Source organism: Pteropus medius, unplaced genomic scaffold (assembly GCF_902729225.1).
Source record: "Pteropus medius unplaced genomic scaffold, Ma_sr-lr_union100, whole genome shotgun sequence".
In the NCBI taxonomy this organism is placed as follows: Eukaryota; Metazoa; Chordata; class Mammalia; order Chiroptera; family Pteropodidae; genus Pteropus; species Pteropus medius.
The window spans coordinates 13,941,396-13,962,148 of record NW_024349799.1 but is presented as its reverse complement, the minus strand read 5'-3'; the positions used below and the strand labels follow the sequence as shown (position 1 = coordinate 13,962,148).

The window sequence follows — 20,753 nt, the reverse complement described above, 5'->3', positions numbered from 1 at the left end:
AGAATATCATGCTAAGCAAAATAAGTCAGAAAAATTTGAGAACCATATAATTTCACTCGTATGTAGGATATAAAATTGAAAGCAACAAATGAACAAGACAAACAAAAACTCATAAACACAGACAACAGTATAGTGGTTACCAAAGGGAAAGGAGAATGGGAGGAAATAGAAAAAAGTAAAGGGGTCAAAATATAGAGTGAAAGAAGATCAAACTTTAGGTAGGGAACACACAATGCACTTAGAATTGTACATTTTGGTAATTTTATTAACCAATGTCATCTCCAGTAAATTTAATAAAAGAAACGATAATTATGTGAGGTGATGGAGGTATTAATTAACATTACTGTGGGAATAATTTCACAATATATAAGTGCATCAAATCAACACGTCATACACCTTAAACTTATATATCAATTATATCTCAATAAAGCTGAAAAATTAGAGCCACACTGGTAGGTATGAAAGTGGTACCTCATGGTTTTAGAACAACCATTGTTTAACTGTATATATGTCGCAGTACTGAGAAATTTGAAGCCAAGATGTTACCACACTTAAATAAGAAAATTCTTATATTATTACCTTTCTTCATAGATTCTTTTTCCATTCCTTCCTTATATGTGTACAAAAGTTCATCAACTTCCTTTAGATCCAGGAAGCCTGAGCCATCACTGTCCCACTTCTGAAACAGAGCTTCTAGGAGAAGTCCCCGTCGGACTCGGGAAGCATTTTGTCTAGCCTAGAATACATAGGATAAAAAAGCAAAGAAGATGCGCCATTCATTGTACGAGCTGGCATCCTAAGTTTATTCCCCCTAAAGAGCAGTGCTTTAAAAAAAAAAAAAAAGGCTTTATTTTGAGGACTAAGCATGATATTAATGAGAAAATTAAGCTTTTAATTTTAATCCTCTAAATACCATTTCTGTTTCACTTCTAGAACAAAAAAAGACGGGAATTCTCTGCATTGAATTAAAACATTAATTTGAGAAGAGGACTGCACTCCTTAAGAATCTTTAAATTATTCCTTTCTACTCCCTCACTGGTTGTTCTGGAATGTGATAAACACATGGGGTACTCTGCCTGACTTCTTAGTGGGATATATTCTGTAGTGAAGGGAAATGAATGGCAGTGTTCAAACAATGAAAAATGATTGTATTCAAAAATTCTTTTTTATATTTAACATTGACCTAACTTGACATTAATTACCTTTTAGATTTTTTACTAGGTTAATTATATCAATTAGATAGTAATTTAATTAACATCTAGCTAGATTTAATTGCTAAAAGAAAGCGAATATATACCATTTGGTTGAATAAGGAGAACTGCAATAGAGGAAGCAAGAGATATCAACTCCATAATTAGGCTGAAAAGACTCATAAGGCTGCTGAAGTTACTGAATATCCCTGGTGAATCTAATTTACACATTTCATATAAGAGCACATAAATTGTTTATATCAGCTAATGTGTGTGTATTTATCTATCACCCAAGTAAGTTCTTAGGAAATAAATACTACCTCGGTGCAGTGCACATGAATAAAAATATATATTCAAGCCATAACTCTACTATATGCATTTATAAATGAACTCATGCAGCAGACAGACACACACACACATCTTTGCTCATACACATATCTGCTCCTCAAAAATCTGCTCTTCAAGCTTCAGAGGAGGAAAAACAAAGCTGTATAATAAACCATCTCCTGTCCCAGCAATCACGATAGTGTTAGGGGAATGAGTCCTCTGGAGTGTAATCTTAGAACATTTGACAATAAAATAAAATATTTAATGGCCATGCTCATTGAAATAAACTGATAAGTTTGGTGTAAATTTTTAAAGAAGAGCCACACAAGAACAACTGAGGTAGAGAGATTTACTTATAACAGTGACTTCACTTGTTTCATTAAGCAATATTACTCACCTCTTCTAAACCACTTATTTTCTCTTCTTTTGTTTCAACGTAGCCTCTCTTAAAAAAGAAGGTGAGGGTCTCACTGACACTCAAGGGAGTATCTTCACCAACAAATGTCTCCAGGAGTTGCACAAACTGGAGCAGATTGATGGAAACTCCATTGAAAGCACTCCTACCTTTTACTTCCTTATAAGACTGAATATTTCTGATAATTGAATGTAGGTCTATCAGTCAGGAAACACACCAAACAATAAAGTTAATAATTTTCTCAAAGATCAAGAAAAATATACAAGTATTTATTGTAATGGACATCTGGTATTTTTTTTTTTTTCCTGTCAGGAATCCATGCTCCTTTCATGAAGACAGCACCCTTTTTTTAATTTGACAAAAACAATCTCTCCCCCATTGTCAGTTTAGATAAAGCAGATGGTACTGAGTCTCCTCAACTCTTGCCCAAGGATGGCTACATGATATAGGTCTGGATTTATATATGACAGCAATGTAACATATTATGGGCCAATGAGAATTATACCCAAAACTTTTAGGAGAACTATTGGGAAAAAAACACTCTTTTTGTACTCTGATTCCTGAACTTGTAGGATGTAGGCTTAAAGATACTTTCATGGACATCTTTGTCACAGTATCAAAAAAACAACCTAAAATTGAAAGTTACACAGAGAAGAAGAGGGTCGAGAGCCACAGACAGTGTCTCACGGCTATTGTTGAGCCCTTGGATTCACTGTGTCAAAAGCCAGCTGCAATTTCTACTTGCCAGTTAAATAAGTCTGTAAATACCACCACTACCACCTCTCCCCCAAAGAGTCTTTAATATATTTATCTTGGAGCTCAATGTTATAGCATAAAGCATATTTCATAAAATTTCAACCCAATAACTTAAATTTCATTTATTCATTAATTTAACCATTCATGATCTTATGCCATACATGTGAAATTTGATGTCACTTAAAAATGATCAAACATGAAGTGGATGTTTTGATTGTTTACATTTTTAAAAAACATGGAAAAAAAAGATCATCCATGCAGTTTTTACAAATAGTAAAGCAAAATTGAAAGAAAGAAGTAAGACCAGAAGAACATAAACTAGAAGGCTGCAAAAGCTTGACCAATGCCATGCATTTTCACCAAAATATTTTGAGGATAAAAAGTTCGTTATTTAACCCAGACTTAAATGAGAAAAAATTTGCCTAGGAAGAAAATAATCTTGATCTAATTAGTTCTACTACTTGTTGCTGAAAGGTAAAATGATAAAATAGTATTGTAGTAAAATATGACTACTTGTTGGAAATATCACTGTTAAATACATGGTCTATCTCAGAGCTAAAAGCTACTCTTTGCTCTCTCTGTTGAGATCCTTTTTTATAAGTCTTCAAAAACAAGCTAGATTCTCACCTGTATCACATGTTTGGATATTGAACTACTAAGGAGAGGAACTGCTAGAGTGATTTCTAATGAGTTCTAATATCTAATATCTGATTCCCTTTGTATACCTGGATCATAGCTTCGAAGCAATTGTAGGACCATGTAATGGAGGAAAAAACCCAACCATATACTAATGCACGTATTTTAAAGCAGAACATTCATCAATAGGTCATGCCTACCACCACCCAAAATATTCATCTTGTATGTTTAGATCCATCAACTCAGGGACAAAATAATGCAAGGATCACCCCGTTATTGTATCGTGGGTAAATCCAGCCTTTATCATGGGGTACCATAGTAAATTAAATTCATCAATTGGACTGCCATATATCCTTCCTAGTTTTGTTGTTAACATGTACCTGTGAACCTGGAGTTACCATAGATTAAGTTTGCCTGTTCCTCATCTTCACATTTGGCATACTTCTTCTCCAAGTTACAAGTCAAAAGTTCACCTATAAAATACACATTCTATAACATAGCCAATTTAACTTCACTTTCACAATATTTTTGTTCTAGAGTATGAATGAAAGGAGGATTAAATGAGTCACCTGACCATGATTTTCCTTCTATTTTGGGAGACTTGGGTTCACAGGATTTATCTTTCTGAAGTTCCTTCTTTGCAATTTCTAAATGGTACAAAAGAAAGTGCCTATGAGTTGGACATTATATATTCTATTAAATATTCTTAAGTTAATGAGTGAGAGAGATGCCTTGCATATAAAATACCAAAAACTTTATTTCATGTGCTCTCCAATAGATTTTGTATCATAATCAACAACAATGATATCAGTTAACAACTCTAGTTGTTAAGAGCAGCTCTGTGACAAAAGCTATTTGTTTCTATACCCCCAACTCGGCCATGCAAAATGAGGGCTACATTTCCTAGCCTCTGTCATAGCCAGGTGTTCCTACATGCCTAAATACTGAACAATGACATGTGAAGGGAAGTGATGTGATATCTATCCTTTCTCCTTTCTCCTTACCTGCTGGTCAGAAAGAGGACATGGTAGTGAGCCATCTTGGACCATGTGGTTGGAGGAGACACAAAATAAAAGGAGCTTGAGTCACTGCTGATTTCATGGGGCTGAGCTGTCATATAACTTTTGACTTTTGTCATATGACTTTTGGGGAAAAAAACTCCTATCTTGTTTAGACATTGTTATTTTATTTTGTTTTTGTTTATGTTTTTTTAGACACTGTCATTTTGGATCACTGTTACATATAGCCAAAATTACGTCCTCACTAGCATAACATCAGATTAAATAGTAACTTTGCTAATTTTTAAGCTGCATTCCTACTATGTAAGAAGAGCCAGAAATTAGTAGCTCTGTTTTGTGGAGAAATAAACACAATACTGAAAAAAATGAAAGAAATTAAATTAGTTGATGATAGTGTAGAATCTAGAACACAGGTTATCTATCTCTTAGGATTTTTAAATAAGAATTTTCTTTGGGACTATAGACTTTAGAATTAAAAAGCAGAACTTTAAAAAATTATGCCTAACTGAAGTCTTAAGTGGCATTGAGATTGGACCTCTAAAAGATTAGAATTTTTCAAAAAAGGGTATAAATTGGCATAGATGATTCAGAATAAATAAATAAAATGTCTTCTGCAGATAAATATTTGAAATGCAGAGTGCTTTCTGTCTTAAACAACTTTCAGAAACTCTTCTAGAACATGTCTTAGTTGTAACTGAAAAAAGCAACATCTATTTTATAGTTGAAATAAAAGAAATTTTTAAAAGTGGCTTCTAATACCAGATACCACATTTAAAACAAAAGGGCTTCTACTGCCTTTTCAGAGTTCCAATGTAAATTTCTGTATGTAACATTACCAGATTTCTTACAGAGCCCTTACAAATGGGCTCCTAGGTCAAAAGGAATTCTAGATAAGTTGACAATGGAGGCTTTCTGGTTTGCATTTAATTGATAGTTCAAGGTCTAGATTCATACTGAGTAGCAAAATATGTCTGAGGTTTGCATGACCTGATATGCCAAAAAATGCTAATTGAAACATATTTTCTGAAAAGACTTTAAAAACCATTCCACAAAACAGGGAGCTAATGTTATAGGAGAACTGCCTTACTACCTGAAAGATGATCTTTTTTACTTAATATTCTATCTTCCTCTTGCAGGTCAGAAATCATGAATAGTTCCTCCGCATATACTTGCTCCTGAGGCCTCTCTTCCTGTGGAGGGATTTCAGTGTGCTCAAAGTGAGTAGCCTCCCTAAACTTTTCACTTGATTGTGAAATTGAGTCTATGTCCTGTTGTTCTGGAATTGTCCCTCTGGGTGGTTCTTGTTCTTCAGCTGACTCTTTCTGTGGTTCTTCTAATACTGACTCTCTGTGTGATCCTTTTCGTGTTACTGACTCTCTGTGTGAGCCTTCTTCTGTAACTGACCCTTTGCGTGGTCCTTGTTCTGCAGTTGACTCTTTGTGTGATCCTTTTCGCTTTATTGACTCTCTGCGACTCCTTCTGTGATTGGACCCCTCTTGTAGTCCTTGCTCCCCACCACGACTCTTCCTTTATTTAATTCCTCTTCTGCCATTGACCCTCTTCAGGTCCTTGCCTCCTGGGTACTGACCCTCTTTTGTGACTCTTTCCAAGAGCTGACCTCTTGTGGTCCTCGTTCGGTATTCGACCTCACGTGACTTTTCAAGTATTGACCTTATTTGTGGTCCTTGTCTACTAATGACTCTATGTGACTCTTTCAAGATGGACTCCTCTTGTGGTCTGTTCTGGTACTGACCTCTATGTGACTTCTTCTGCAATTGACCTTATTTGTGGTCTCCTTGTTCTACTAATGACCTCTATGTGACTCTTTCTGCGATGACACTTTCTTTTGGGTCTCGTTCCTGCATGACCTCTTCGTGACTCTTCTGCAATTCGACCTTCTTAGGTCTCGTTCTGGTACTTCGACTTTCACGCGACTCTTTTCTGCTTATTGACCTATTTGTGGTCCTTTGTTCTCATCACTTAACGACCCTCATGACCTTCACATTGACCTCTGTGGTCCTCGCTCTTCGGTACTGACCTCTTCGCACTCTTTTCTGGAGATTGACCCTTTTTGTAGGTCCTTCAATTCTACTACTGACCACGCGACTCTTCTATGATTGACTCTATTTGTGGTCCTTGTTCTACTAATGACCCTCTATGTGACTCTTCTGCGATTGACCCTCTTTGTGATCCTTGTTCTACTACTGACTCTCTGTGTGATCCTTGTTCTACAATTGGCTGTTGTTGTGATCTTTGTTCTATTACTGACTCTCTGCGTGATCTTCGTTCTGAAGTTGATCCTCTGTGTGTTCCTTGTCCCACTGTTGACCCTTTGCGTTGTCCTTGTTCTGTTACTGATTTTCTGTATAGTTCTTGTTCTCCTGCTGACTCTATATCTTGCCCTTTAGTTGAAATTTTGTTTGGTTCTTGTCTTGCAGTTGTCTCTTTCTGCCATTCTGGTAGGCTTGGTGGTAGTGTTGATTTTCTATGTGTATCACGTTCATATTGATCTTCCGAATTTTCTAACAATTTATTTTGAGTTTTGCTAGCACGTTTTTCGGAAAGCAATGTATCCATCTCTAAGAGCACGTTGTCAAAGTCTTCATAAATGTGTTTTTGATTATCCATGTCTCCCCAAAACTCAGGCAAATCTATCTCTTCAAATTCAACGAATGGCCCTAATGCAGAAAACAAAACATTTACCTAAAAAATTGATCTTATAATTCAGAATCAGAGCTAGTAAATTAATGCAAAAAAAATTGAGCACAGTGATTATAATATAAGCCTATTGCTTCAAGTAAATATTAATTACCTTTTCCTGCAATGTAATAAAAAGCAAAAAGGTATCCAAAAGAACATAAAATATGCTCACTATTGTAAGTTAGAAATCATCCCTTCCTAAAAGGCATGGTTTTAAAAACAACCATGATTCCTCTTTTGCTAGTAGGAGAGTTGCCTAAACTTCTAAAGCAAATAGAATTTATTCTTTACTCTTGGTCCACCCATAACAAAGCTAGCAGAGGGATGAGGAAGCTTACACATGTCTTCCACCTTAAATACCTTTTCAATATCTACAATATCAAAATAAAAGCAAGTCTCTATCCATGACAATCTTTCAGTGGTCTATTTTTCCCAATGTTTATTTAATCTCCCTTCCTCCTTCCCTACCTTTCTATCTTCTTCATTCCTCAATTCTTTTCCTCCACAACTTATGTGGACACCTAGTTCAGAATTCTAGGGAAAGACTGGATAGTATTCGCCAGAATCCCAGTGTTAAAAAACAACAACAGCAATAAGAACAAAATAACCCTTATGTAAAGGACTATAGAGAGTGGGACTATGCCATAAAACTGTCCCTCTCTCTCTTAAAACATTTAGTATTTAAGCTATAAGATTGTGATTCACACAGTTTTCAGAATATTCTATGTATATCACCCACAGATTTTTGAGTATTCAAGTAATACATTTTCACACAGAAATAAAATATTGACATTCTTTGGAAAACCCATCCATTCAATGACTTTCTCTTTAAAAAAATAAAAATAAAATCCATAGTTTTATTTGTTTTGGTAGTGATATAAAAAAAGATATTTCACTGTATAAGTACAGTAAAGGTATATGAATAAAATGCTTTGGAGAAGGAAACATTTTTCTTAGAAATCTTAGAATTCTAAGTTAGATACTAAAACTGGAATTACCATTACCAACTTAATTTCTAAAGCATTCAGATTATTACTAAAACACTTCTTCATTTGAATGAAACAAAAATTGAGTTTTACCTGAGTTCTAGCTTGACAACTTTTAGTTTTGCACTGTAGTGAAAAAATCATCTAGTTTGGTGAAGAGTGAGGGGAATTTTGTGGGGAATGAATGACAATATAGCTATCACGATCTAGGAAATGTAAGTGAAGAAATTCCACAGGGGTAGAATGACCTTGTGTTATCATATTAGTGTACTGCATCATTCCAGCTTGAGCATATTCCCTCTGGGTGGCACTTACATTGTCTTGGGTTTCGAAGTAAACTTCTAAGCCTTTTTGAACTTTGGTCATAGAATGTTTCCAACAAGGCCAATGTCCTCTGCCGATTCAAAAACCCTACCTAAGCAGAAAGTTTGCAATTAGTTGTTACAGGAAATTTGAGATTTTTATGTAGAGGGAATATGGCTTATTGAAGCATTTATCATCACCACCACCACCATCATCATCTAAATAAAAGCTGAAGAGTCAAAATCAGGAAAGCTATAACTTGCCTCTTTAGGCTTATAATCTACTTCTCCAATCTGTGACATTTCAAAATGCCTTACATTTAATAGAGGTTCAACATACATTTATTGTTAATGGCTTATTTGTTAAATCCAATGTACAATGTTCACTTCTTTGCTAATCTGACCTGAATATGACACTTGGAACAATTAACTACTCCCTGCTTGTTCTTATTTTGCATTGTTTTTATATTGGGAAAATTTTTAATTACCAAAAAATAAGAAAAATGATAAAAGTAACATTTGTGTTCTCAACACCCAAAAGTGATGATTGTTAACATTTTCTGTACATACTTTAAAAATATATAACTGATATTATAGTACATGTGTCCATCTTAAAGTTGCTTTTATATATATTAACATTGAGATCTGATTCATGTATGTAAAGAAATATATTTTATTCCTTTGACTGCTGTATGGTATTCTATAATATGAAAACATTATAATTTTAAAAAACATTTCTCTTTGATGGCCATTTAGGTCATTTTGAGTATTTTGATACCAAAATAATGCTACAGTGAATATCCTTATACACATCTCCTGCATACATGTGTAAACATTTCCCTAGGGTAAATTACTAGAAGGATAGCTAATGGATTGTACACTATGTGCATTTTCAACTTTAGTAGTTCTTGCCAAATTGCTCCACAAAATACCTATATCAATATACATTCTCACCATTACTGAATGAGAATATTATTACTCCATATTCATCCAATATTTGATATTATTAAAATTCATAATTTTTCCCAATCTGATGGATAAAATGTGTTATCTATTTTAATTTGCATTTCCTTGATTATTAGTGATATTAAATATATTTTCATATGTTTATATTTTATTGAGGTTTCTTCATCTATGAATGGCTTTTTCATATCCTTTTCCCTTTTTCATTTGGGAAGAGTTGTCTATTTCTTATTAATTTGTAAATTTTTAATAATGATCATTCTGTTATTTATATAGTAAATATACTTTCTAAGCTTATTTCTTGATTTTTAATTTTAATATTGGTGAGTTTAGCCATATCGATGTTTTTAATTTTGAGGTAGTCAAATGTATCAATTTGACCTCTATAGTTTGTGCTTATTAGGAGTATTCTTTAGGAAATATTACCTATACTGAGGTCAAAAGATATGCTCTATATTTGCTTCTAAAATTTTTAAAATTTGTTTTCCACATCTAGGTCACTGATCATATGGGACTTACTCTTCCTTATTAATGATGTTGAAATATAATTTTATATTTTTTCTCATATGGAAAGCCAATGGCCCAATATCAATTATTGAGTATTCCTTGTCACTATTTTTATTGCACTCATGTTATACACTAAATTCCCACATTCTCATGGGTCTGATGCCAGGATCAATATTCTGTTAGTATAACTTTATTTTTAAAAATCAGGGAAATTCGCTCTTAGGGCTTCTAGTCATGATGGTGAAGTAGGTAAATGTTGTGCTTGCTGCCTCTCACAACCACAACAAAATTACAACTAAACTATAAAACAGCCATCATTAGGAGTCCCTTGAAGTCTACCTGAACAGAAACCCCACAACTGGGGACACACAGACGAGGCCACCTCGAGACTGGTAGAAGGAATGTAGACATAGAATGGGGTGATCCTACATCCATATGTGGCGGCTGAGAATCGGGAGGGATATCTCAGTTGTGGAGGTCCCCCCGGAGAAGCAAGCAGTCCCAGCCCCACACCAGGCTCCCCAGCCCAGAGTCCCAGTGCTGAGAAGAGAAGTCCCCACAACTTCTGGCTGAGATTGTGGCTGAGTAAGATGGAGGGAGGCTGGAGTTGCAGACATTTCTCTTGGCCATATGTGGATTGCATAGTGACACTTGCTAGGTGACCCCAGGCAGGGCGCAGACTGTGGTGGAACTTGGAGATCCTCACAGGAACCCCTCAGGGCTGGCATACCTTGTGGCTGGCTTCAGACAGAGCCAGAGCATCACCTGGGGCTGTATCCAATAATGACACATCAAAAAAGCAGACTGGTAAGGCACCAGAGCTGTTCATGAGGTCAGCTCTTAACTGACTAGTCCTCACAACAAATCAGCTGAGGGTCAATTCCTCTCACTAACATGCAAAGATCAACCAGGGATCAATTACAACAGAAGGTCACATAAATCCACACAAGGACACACTTGGAGCACCCAAATCAGGTGACCAGGGAAGACTGCGCCACTGGGCCCCAAAGGACATCTACTATATAAGGCCACTCCACTAAGATCAAGAGACATAAGAATCCTAATGAATACACAGAAACAAACATAGAGAGGTAGCTAACATGGAGAGACAAAGAAATATGTCCTAAATGAAACTACAGAACAAAACTCCAGAAAAAGAACTAAACAAAATGGAGACAAGCAATCCACTAGATGCAGATTTCAAAACACTGGTTATAAAAATGCTCAATGATCTCAGTGGGAACATCAACAAAGAGTTAGGAATCATAAAAATAGAGACAGAAAACATTTAAAAAAGAGTCAGAAATGAAGAATGCAATACCGGAAATGAAGAATACATTAGAAAGAATCAATAGTAGCAGAGAATCAAATCAGTGATTTGAAAGATAAGGTAGCAGAAAACACCCAATAAGAACAGTAAAAAGAAAAAAAATCTGAAAAGATGAGGATAGTTTAAGAGACCTATGGGACAACAGCAAGTGTACCAACATTCACATCATAGGGGTACCAGAAGGAGAAGAGAGAGAATTGAAAATCTATTTGAAAAAATCATGATTGAAAACTTCTCTAACCTGGCAAAGGAAATTGACAATCGAGCCCAGGAAGCACGGAAAGTGCCAAACAAGATGAACCCAAAGAGGCCCACACCAAGATACAGCATAATTAAAATCCCAAAGATTAAAGACAAAGAGAATATTAAAAGCAAAGAGAGAGAAGCAGTTAGTTACCTACAAAGGAGCTCCCATAAGATGGTCAGCTGATTCCTCAATAGAAACTTTGCAGGTCAGAGGGATTGGCACGAAATAGTCAAAGTGATGAAAAGCAAGAACCTGCAACCAAGATTACTCTATCCAGTAAAGCTGTCATTTAGAATTGAAAGACAGATGAAGAGCTTCCCAGACAGGAAAAAGCTAAAGAAGTTCATCAACACCAAACCATTATTACAAGAAATGTTAGAGGAACTTCCTTAGGAAGAAAAGAAAAAAATTAAAAATATGAATAATAAATGGCAACAACTACACGTCTATCAACAATTAATTTAAATGTAAATGGATTAAGGCTCCAATCAACAAACATAGGGTAGCTGAATGGATAAGTTTTGTTTTAAATCCTTACATATGTTGCCTACAAGAGACTCACTTCAGATTGAAAAACAGACACAGACTACAAGTAAAGGACTGGAAAAAAATATTTTATGAAAATGGAAACAAACCAAAAAATCTAGGGTACTAATACTTATACCAGACAAAATAGACTTTAAAACAAAAGCTATAACAAGAGACTAAGAAGGACCCAGTAATCCCACCACTGGGTATTTACCCAAAAAACTCAAAACACTAATTCTAAAAGACATGCATCCCTATGTTTATTGCAGCATCATTTACAATAGCCAAGATATGGAAGCAACCTAACTGTCCATCAATAGATGAATGGATAAAGAAGAAGTGGTCCATATATACAATGGAATATTACTCAACCATAATAAAAGAATAAAATTTTGCCATCTGCAACAACATGAATGGACCTAGAGGGTATTGTTCTGAGTGGAGTAAGTCAGACAGAGAAAGACAAATACCATATGATTTCACTTACAAGTGAAACCTAAAAAAACAATAAAAACAAACAAACAAAACAGAAACAATCTCAAAGATACAGAGAACATTTTGATAATTGCCAGATGGGAGGGGGTCGAGGAGTGAGTGGAAAGGGGGAAAGGATTAAGAAGTACAAACTGGTAGTTACAAAATAGTCATGGTGATGTAAAGTATAGCATTAGGGATATGGTCAATAATATTGTAACTATGTATGGTGTCAGATGGATACTAGATTTATCAGGGTGATCACTTTGTAAGTTATATAAATGTTAATCACCATATTGTACACCTGAAACTCATACAACATTGTACGCGAACTATAATTTAAAAAAAAAATAAAATCATTTTCAAAAAATAAGGGAAATCCTCCCCATGTTTTCCTTTTTATAAGTGTTTTAGCTTTATTTGGACTTTTATTTTTCCATATAATTTTAAAAAGCTAAACTTCTTTTTTAAAAAAATACAAAATACAAACACAATGACCCAAAATCTATGGGATACAGCAAAAGCAGTCCAAAGAAGGAAATTCATAACAATACAGGCCTATCTCAGAAATCAAGAAAAATCTCAAATAAACAATCTAAACTTACACCTAAAGAGACTAGAAAAAGAACAGCAAACAAACACTAAAGTAAGTAGAAGAAAGGAAATAATAAAGATCAGAGTGGAAATAAATGAAATAGAGTCTATAAAACTAATACAAAGGATCAATAAAACCAAGAGCTGGCTTTTTGAAAAAGACAAACAAAATTGATAAACCTTTAACTATACTCAAGAAAAAAAGAGAGAGGACCCAAATAAACAAAATCAGAAATTAAAGAGAAGTGACAACTGACTCCACAGAAATACAAAGGATTTTAAGAAAATACTGCGAACACTTATGTGCCAACAAATTGGACAATCTGGAAGAAATGGTACATTCCAAGTAACATACTGAGTCAAGAGAAACAAAATCTGAACAGTCTGATTACTACTAATGAAATCCAATCAGTAATCAAAAAACTTCCAGAAAACAAAAGTCCTGGACCAGATAGCTTCACAGGTGAATTTTACAAAACATTCAAAGAATTAATACCTATTCTTCTCAAACTATTCCAAAAAATTTCAAGAGAAGGGAAAACTCTCAAGATCATTTGACGAGGCAATGATTACTCTGATTCCAAAACCAGACAAACACATTACAAAAAAAAAAAAAATTATAGGCCAATATCCCTAATGAACATAGATGGGAAAACCTCAATAAAATATTGGCAAACCAAATTCAGTAATACATTGAAAAGATCATACATCACGATCAAGTGGGATTTATTCCTGGGATGCAAAGTTGGTTCAATATCAGCATGATACACCACATAAACAAAATAAAGGATAAAAATCATATGATCATATCAATAGATGCAGATAAAGCATTTAACAAAATCCAGCATCCATTTATGACAAAAACTCTCAGCAAAAGTGGGAATAAAGGAAATAGTCAAAGTGATGAAAAGCATGGTACTGGCATAAAAATAAATACATAGTTCAAGGGAACAGAAGAGAGAGCCTAGAAATAAACCCACACCTATATGGTCATTTAATCTTTAACAAAAGAAGGAAGAATATCCAATGGGGTAAGTACAGTCTATGCAATAAGTGAGGCTGGGAAAACTAAGTGGATATGTACAAAATAATGAAACTTGACCACCCTTTTACATCATATACAAGAATAAACTCAAATGGATTATGCTAAAACAAAAGACCTGAAACCATTAAACTCCTAGAACAAAATATAGGCAGAAAAATCTTTGGCATTGTTCTTAGTAATATTTTTTCTGACATATCTCCTTGGACAAGGGAAACATAAGAAAAAATACATAAATAAATAAATGGGACTACTTTACACTAAAAGATTCATGCACAGCAAAGGAAACCATGAAGAAAATGGAAATACAGCCTACTGAATAAGAGAAGATATTTGCCAATGATATATCTGATAAGGGGTTAATATCCACAATTTATAAAGAATGCATAAAACTCAACACACACATACACAAAAATCCTATTAAAAAATGGGCAAAGGCCCTGAATCAGCATTTCTCCATAGAAGACATATAGAGGACCAAGAGACATATGAAAAGATGCTCAACATCACTAATCATCAGAGAAATGCAAATTAAAACCACAATAAGATATCATATCACACCTGTCAAAATGGCTGTCATCAATAAATCAGATAATGACAAACGTTGGTGAAGATGTAAAGAAAAGAGAACTCTCATGCACTGTTGGTGGGATTGTAAATTGGTACAGCCACTATGGAAAACAATATAAAGTTTCCTCAGAAAGTTAAAAGTACAACTATATGACCCAGTAATTCTACTTCTTGGTATTTATCCAAAGAAAACCAAAAACTAATTTGAAAAGATATATGTACCAAAAATTAATTTGAAAAAACATATGCACCCCTATGTTCACTGCAGCACTATTTACAATAACCAAGATCTGGAAGCAACCTAAGTGCCCATCAAAAGGTGATCACATAAAGAAAAAGTGGTACATATATACAATGGAATATTACTCAGCCATAAATAAAATGAAATTTTACCATTTGCAAAAACATGGATGGACCTAGAAGGTATTATGCTAAGTGAAATAAATCAGACAGAGAAAGACAAATACTGTATGATTTCACTTATACGTGGAATCTAGGGAGCAAATTAAATCAATAAACAAAATGAAAACAGACTCATAGATACAGAGAACAAATTGGTGACTGCCAGATGGGAGGGTAGTTGGGGACCGGGGCTTCTTCTCTATTAAGAAGTACAACTTGATAGTTACAGAATGGTTACAGGGATATAAAGTACAGCATAGGGAATATAATCAATAATATTACAATAATTATGTATAGTGCCAGGTGGGTGGGTACCAGACTAATTAGGGGAATCACTTCATAAATTATATAATTGTCTAACCACTATTCTGTACACTTGAAACTAATATAAAGTAATATTGAATGTCAACTCTAATGGAAAATTAAAATTAAAATTAAAAATTAAAAAATACAACACACTTAAGTAAAGTACACAAATAATAAGGTTATGGTTTTATGAATTACCATAGTATAAACACACTCAGGAGCTGTTTCTTAACAGACAATAGTTAACTTTAGTGAGGAGCAAGATTTTGTTCCAAAACTTGATGGATCCACACTGTGATTCTACTATTGCCATAGTATGTCAATTTTCCTCATACACTCCACATATTGAAGGATCTTCTAAGCGATAAGACATAAGGAAAAGAAGAGTTTTTGTACTGCAGCTTATAGTCTACAAAGTCTTTTTTTACGCTGGAACCCATTCTGGCTGCTAATGGCTCAGTTAATGCATAAAAGCAGCACATGCGAGTAAAGGTTGTTCTTAAAATGAAAAAAGGTCCAATAAGCATTGTGCCTCTTTCTTAATAGTAGGTGGTACAAGGTACAGCAATTTACCTCAACTTGAGATATCTTGTCAGCTCAGATGAGTCTTACCAAGGCATCTAATGCTTCTTCCAGCTCATCAAGTCCAATCGCCATGATGAAAATCATCAAGGTAGTGAACTGGTATGATGTTCTGTGATACGTGAATATAATCAAGGTCTCTGCATACCAAATTATGGTAGAAAGAAAGAGAGCTACCTTGGCTCTATGGCAAGGCTGTGAAAGTATACTGCTGTTCCTGACAGGTGAAATCAAACTTCTTCTGTTGGGTCTTATAAACTGCTCTATAGAAAATAGTATTTGACAGACCAATAGTGGTGAATGAGAGGGCTGTATCAGTTTGGTACAACAAAGATTCCACATCTTGAATAGCAGGTGCAAATGAAGTCATAGTAATCTACAAAAAAAAATTCTGTTCTTTGGAAGACACTTAAAAAAAATTTCAGTTGAATATGTTTTGCTTTGAACATTTTTCTAGGCTCATGTAGCTATTGGTATACAAATATATATATATATAGGTATACAAATATATATATATATAGGTATACAAATATATATATATACACAAATATACAAATATACAAATATATATATATATTTGTATACCTATATATATATACTTATATGGCTTTTATCACTGTTTGCTTTATAGAAATGGGAATACATTATACACATTTCTCTATATTTTACTTTTTTTCACTCAATAGTAATAATGTGTAAAATTTCCTCCAAATCAACTGGTATTGATCTATTCAATTTTTAAAAATTTATTTATTTAAATTAGTTTCAAGTATACAGTACATTAGTTAGATGTCTATATAGTTCATAAAATGATCCCCCCAATTGCTCCCTCTCTCCCCTGGCCCTCCACCTAGCCATCATATTAATGCTAACTGCATTCCCTCTGCCGTGCTCCCCATCCCCATGGCCAACTATCAACTACTAATTTGTACTTCCTTAACCCTTCACTCATTCTCTTAGCCCCCTAACTCCCCTCCCCTCTGTCTGTCACCAAATTGTCCACTATATTTGTGAGTCTGTTTTTGGTTAGTTTGTTCTTTTTGTTCCTTAGATTCCGCATATAAGTGAAATCATATGGTATGTATCTTTCTCTTTCTCACTTATTTCACTCAGCATAATAATCTCTAGGTCCATCCATGTCGTTGTAAATAGTAGGATTTCATTTCTTTATAATGGCTGAGTAATAATATTCCATTGTATATATGAACCATAGTATCTTTATCCAATCATCTGTTGATGGACAGGTTGCTTCCATATCTTGGCTATTATAAATTGTGCTACTAGGAATATTGGGGTGCATAGATCTTTATGAATTATTATTTTGGTTTTCTTTGAATAAATACCCAGAAGTGCAATTGCTGGGTCAAAAGGTACATCCATTTTTAATTTTTTGAGAAACTTCCATACTGTTTTCCATAGCAGCTGTACCAATTTGCAATCTCACCAACAATGTATGAGGGTTCCCTTTTCTCCCCATCCTCACCAACACTTGTTTTTCGTTGTTGTTGTTGTTTTTTTTTGACTTGTTGATGATAGCCATTCTGACAGGTGTGAGGTGATATCTCATTGTGGTTTTAATTTGCATTTTTCAGATGATTAGCGACTTTGAGCATCTTTTCATATGTCTATTAGCCATCTGTATTTCCTCTTTGGAGAAGTATCTGTTCAGGTCTTTTGCCCATTTTTTAATTGGATTGTTTGGGTTTTTTTGTTGTTGAGTTGTAGAAGTTCTTTATATATTTTGGATATTAACCCCTTATCAGGTGTATCATTAGCGAATATCTTCTCCCAAACAGTCGGTTGTCTTTTTGTTTTGTCGATGGTTTCCTTTGCTGTACAAAAACTTTTTAGTTTGATGTAGTCCTATTTGTGTAGTTTTTCTTTTTGTTTCCCTTGCCCAAGTAGATATATCTGAAAAGAAATTCCTGTTAGTAATATCAGAGAGTTTACTGCCTATGTTTTCTTCTAGAAGTTTTATGGTTTCGGGTCTTACATTTAAGTCTAATCTGTTTTGAGTTTATTGTATATGGTGTAAGAAAGTGGTCAAGCTTCATTTTTTAGCATGTATCTGTCCAATTTTCCCAACCTCATTTATTGAAGAGACTGTCTTTACTCCACTGTATATTCTTACCTCCTTTGTCATATAGTAAGTGAGCGTATAAGCATGGATTTATTTCTGAGCTCTCTATTCTGTTCCATCAATCAATGTATCTGTTTTTATGCCAGTATCATGCTGTTTTGATTACTGTAGCCTTGTAGTATAGTTTGATATCGGGTAGTGTGATACCTCCAACTTTATTCTTCTTTCTCAAGATTGCCGTGGCTATTTTTTTTTTTATGGCTCCATATAAATTTTAGGATTATTTGTTCTAGCCCTCTGAAAAATGCCATTGGTATTTGATAGGCATTGAATCTATAGATTGCTTTGGGTAGTATGGCCTCTTTAATGATGTTGATTCTTCCTACCCATGAACATGGTATATGCTTCCATTTATTTGTATCTTCTTCAATTTCTTTTTTCAATGACTTATAATTTTCTGAAAACAAGTCTTTTATCTTCTTGGTTAATTTGATTCCCAGGTATTTTATAGTTTTCAACACAATTGTAAATGAGATTGTTTTCTTAATTTCTCTTTCTGAAAGTTCATCATTGGTATATAAAAATTCCACTGATTTCTGAATATTTATTTTGTAACCTGCTACTTTACTGAATTCATTGATCAGTTCTAACAGGTTTTTTTTGTGGAATCTTTAGGGTTCTCTCTATGTAATATCATGTCATTGGCAAATAACAAGAGTTTTACTTCTTCCTTTCCAATTCAGATTCTTTTTATTTCCCTTTCTTGTCTTATTGCTGTGGCTAAAACTTCCAACACAATGTTGAAGTGGAGTGGTGAAAGTAGGCATCCTTTTCCTATTCTTGATCTTAAGGAAAATGCTTTTAGCCTTTCCCCATTGAGTATGATGTTAGCTGTAGGTTTTTCGTATATGGCCTTTATTATGTTAAGGTATGTTCCCATGTTCCCTCTATTCCCACTTTGCTGAGAGTTTTTATGACAAATGGATGCTGGATTTCGTCAAATGCTTTTTCTGCAGCTATTGATATGATTATATGGTTTTCATCTTTCGATTTGTTAATGTGGTATATCATATTAATTGATTCGTGGATATCGTACCAACCTTACATCCCAGGAATAAATCCAACTTGATCATGGGGTATGATATTTTTAATGTTTTGCTGAATTTGGTTTGCTAATATTTTATTGAGGATTTTGCATCAATGTTCATAAGAGATATCGGCCTATAGTTTTCTTTTTTTGTAATGTCTTTGTCTGGTTTTGGAATCAAAGTAATGATTCCATTGGAATCAAGGTGGCCTCATAAAAGGAGTTAGAGAGCCTTTCCTCTTCTTGAATTTTTTGGAATAGTTTGAGAAGAATAGGTGATAATTCTTCTTTGAATGTTTGGTAAAATTTGCCTATGAAGCCATCTGGTCCAGGACTTTTGTTTTTTTGGGAGGTTTTTGATTACTGATTCTATTTCATTGGTGGTAATCAGTCGGTTCAGATTTTCTGTTTCTTCTTGACTCAGTCTTGGGAGATTGTATGTTTCTAGGAATGTGTCCATTTCTTCCATCCAATTTGTTGGCATATAATTGCTTCTAGTATTTTCTTATGATCCATTGTATTTCTGTGGAGTCCGTGGTTATTTCTCTTCTTTCATTTCTGATTTTATTTATTTGAGTCCTCTCTCTTTTTGCTTTGATGAGTCTGGCTAAGGGTCTGTCAGTCCTTTCAAAGAACCAGCTCTTGGTTTCCTTAATCTTTTGTATTGTTTTTCTAGACTCTATTTCATTTATTTGTTTTGATCTTTATTATTTCTTTCCTTTTATTCACTTTGGGTTTTGTTTGCTGTTCTTTTTCTAGTTCTTTTAATTGTAAGGTTAGATTGTTTATTTGAGCTTTTCCTTGTTTCTTGAGGTAGGTCTGTATTGCTATGGATTTCCTTCTTAGGACTGCTTTCACTGTGTCCCATAGATTTTGAGTCATTGTGTTTTCATTTTCATTTGTCTCTATGTATCTTTTGATTTCTTCCTTGATCTCATTAAGAACTCAATCATTGTTTAGTAGCATGTTATTTAGCCTCCATGTATTTGTGTATTTTCCAGTTTTTTCTTGTAGTTGATTTCTAGTTTCATATCATTGTTATCAGAGAAGAGGATTAATATGATTTCAATCTTCTTAAATTTACTGAGACTTGATTTGTGTCCTAAAATGTGGTCTATCCTTTAAAATGTTCCATGTGCATTTGAAAAGAATGTATATTTTGCTGCTTTAGGCTAAAGTGCTCTGAAAATATCATTAAATCCATCTGTTCTAGTGTATCTTTTAGGCCCATTGTTTCTTCGTTGATTCTTTGCCTAGAAGATTTGTCCTTTGGTGTCAATGGGGTGTTAAAGTCTCCTACTATGAGTGTATTACTATTGATTTCTCCTTTTATGTCAGTCAATAATTGCTTTATGTATGTAGATGCTTCTGTGTTGGGTGCATATATATTTACTAGGGTTATGTCCTCTTGATTTATCGATCCCTTTATTATTATGTAATATCCTTGTCTCTTATTATAGCCTTTGTTTTAAAGTCTGTTTTATCTGATACAAATATTGCTACCCCAGCTTTGTTTTCATTTCTGTTTGCATGAAATATCTTTTTCCATCCCTTAACTTTCAGTCTGCGAGTGACATTTGATCTGAAGTGAGTCTCTTGTAGATAGCATATGTATGGGTCTTGTTTTCTTATCCATTTAGTCACCTTTTGTCTTTTGATTGGAGCATTTAATCCATTTACATTTAAAGTGATTACTGATAGGTTCATTGT

At 34.2% G+C, this 20,753-nt stretch overlaps 1 protein-coding gene across 1 annotated transcript in view; it reads right to left on the bottom strand.

Moving 5' to 3' along the window:
- Positions 1 to 20,753, bottom strand: part of EFCAB5 (EF-hand calcium binding domain 5) — a 116,681-nt gene that overhangs the window by 36,226 nt on the left and 59,702 nt on the right. The window contains exons 12-18 of the mRNA XM_039886203.1: positions 8,345 to 8,444; positions 6,508 to 7,021; positions 5,434 to 5,822; positions 3,894 to 3,971; positions 3,705 to 3,797; positions 1,915 to 2,129; positions 580 to 736 (exon numbers count right to left, since the gene is read on the bottom strand). Coding sequence (XP_039742137.1) covers positions 580 to 736; positions 1,915 to 2,129; positions 3,705 to 3,797; positions 3,894 to 3,971; positions 5,434 to 5,822; positions 6,508 to 7,021; positions 8,345 to 8,444 — 1,546 coding nt within the window. The remainder of the gene's footprint in view (positions 1 to 579; positions 737 to 1,914; positions 2,130 to 3,704; positions 3,798 to 3,893; positions 3,972 to 5,433; positions 5,823 to 6,507; positions 7,022 to 8,344; positions 8,445 to 20,753) is intronic.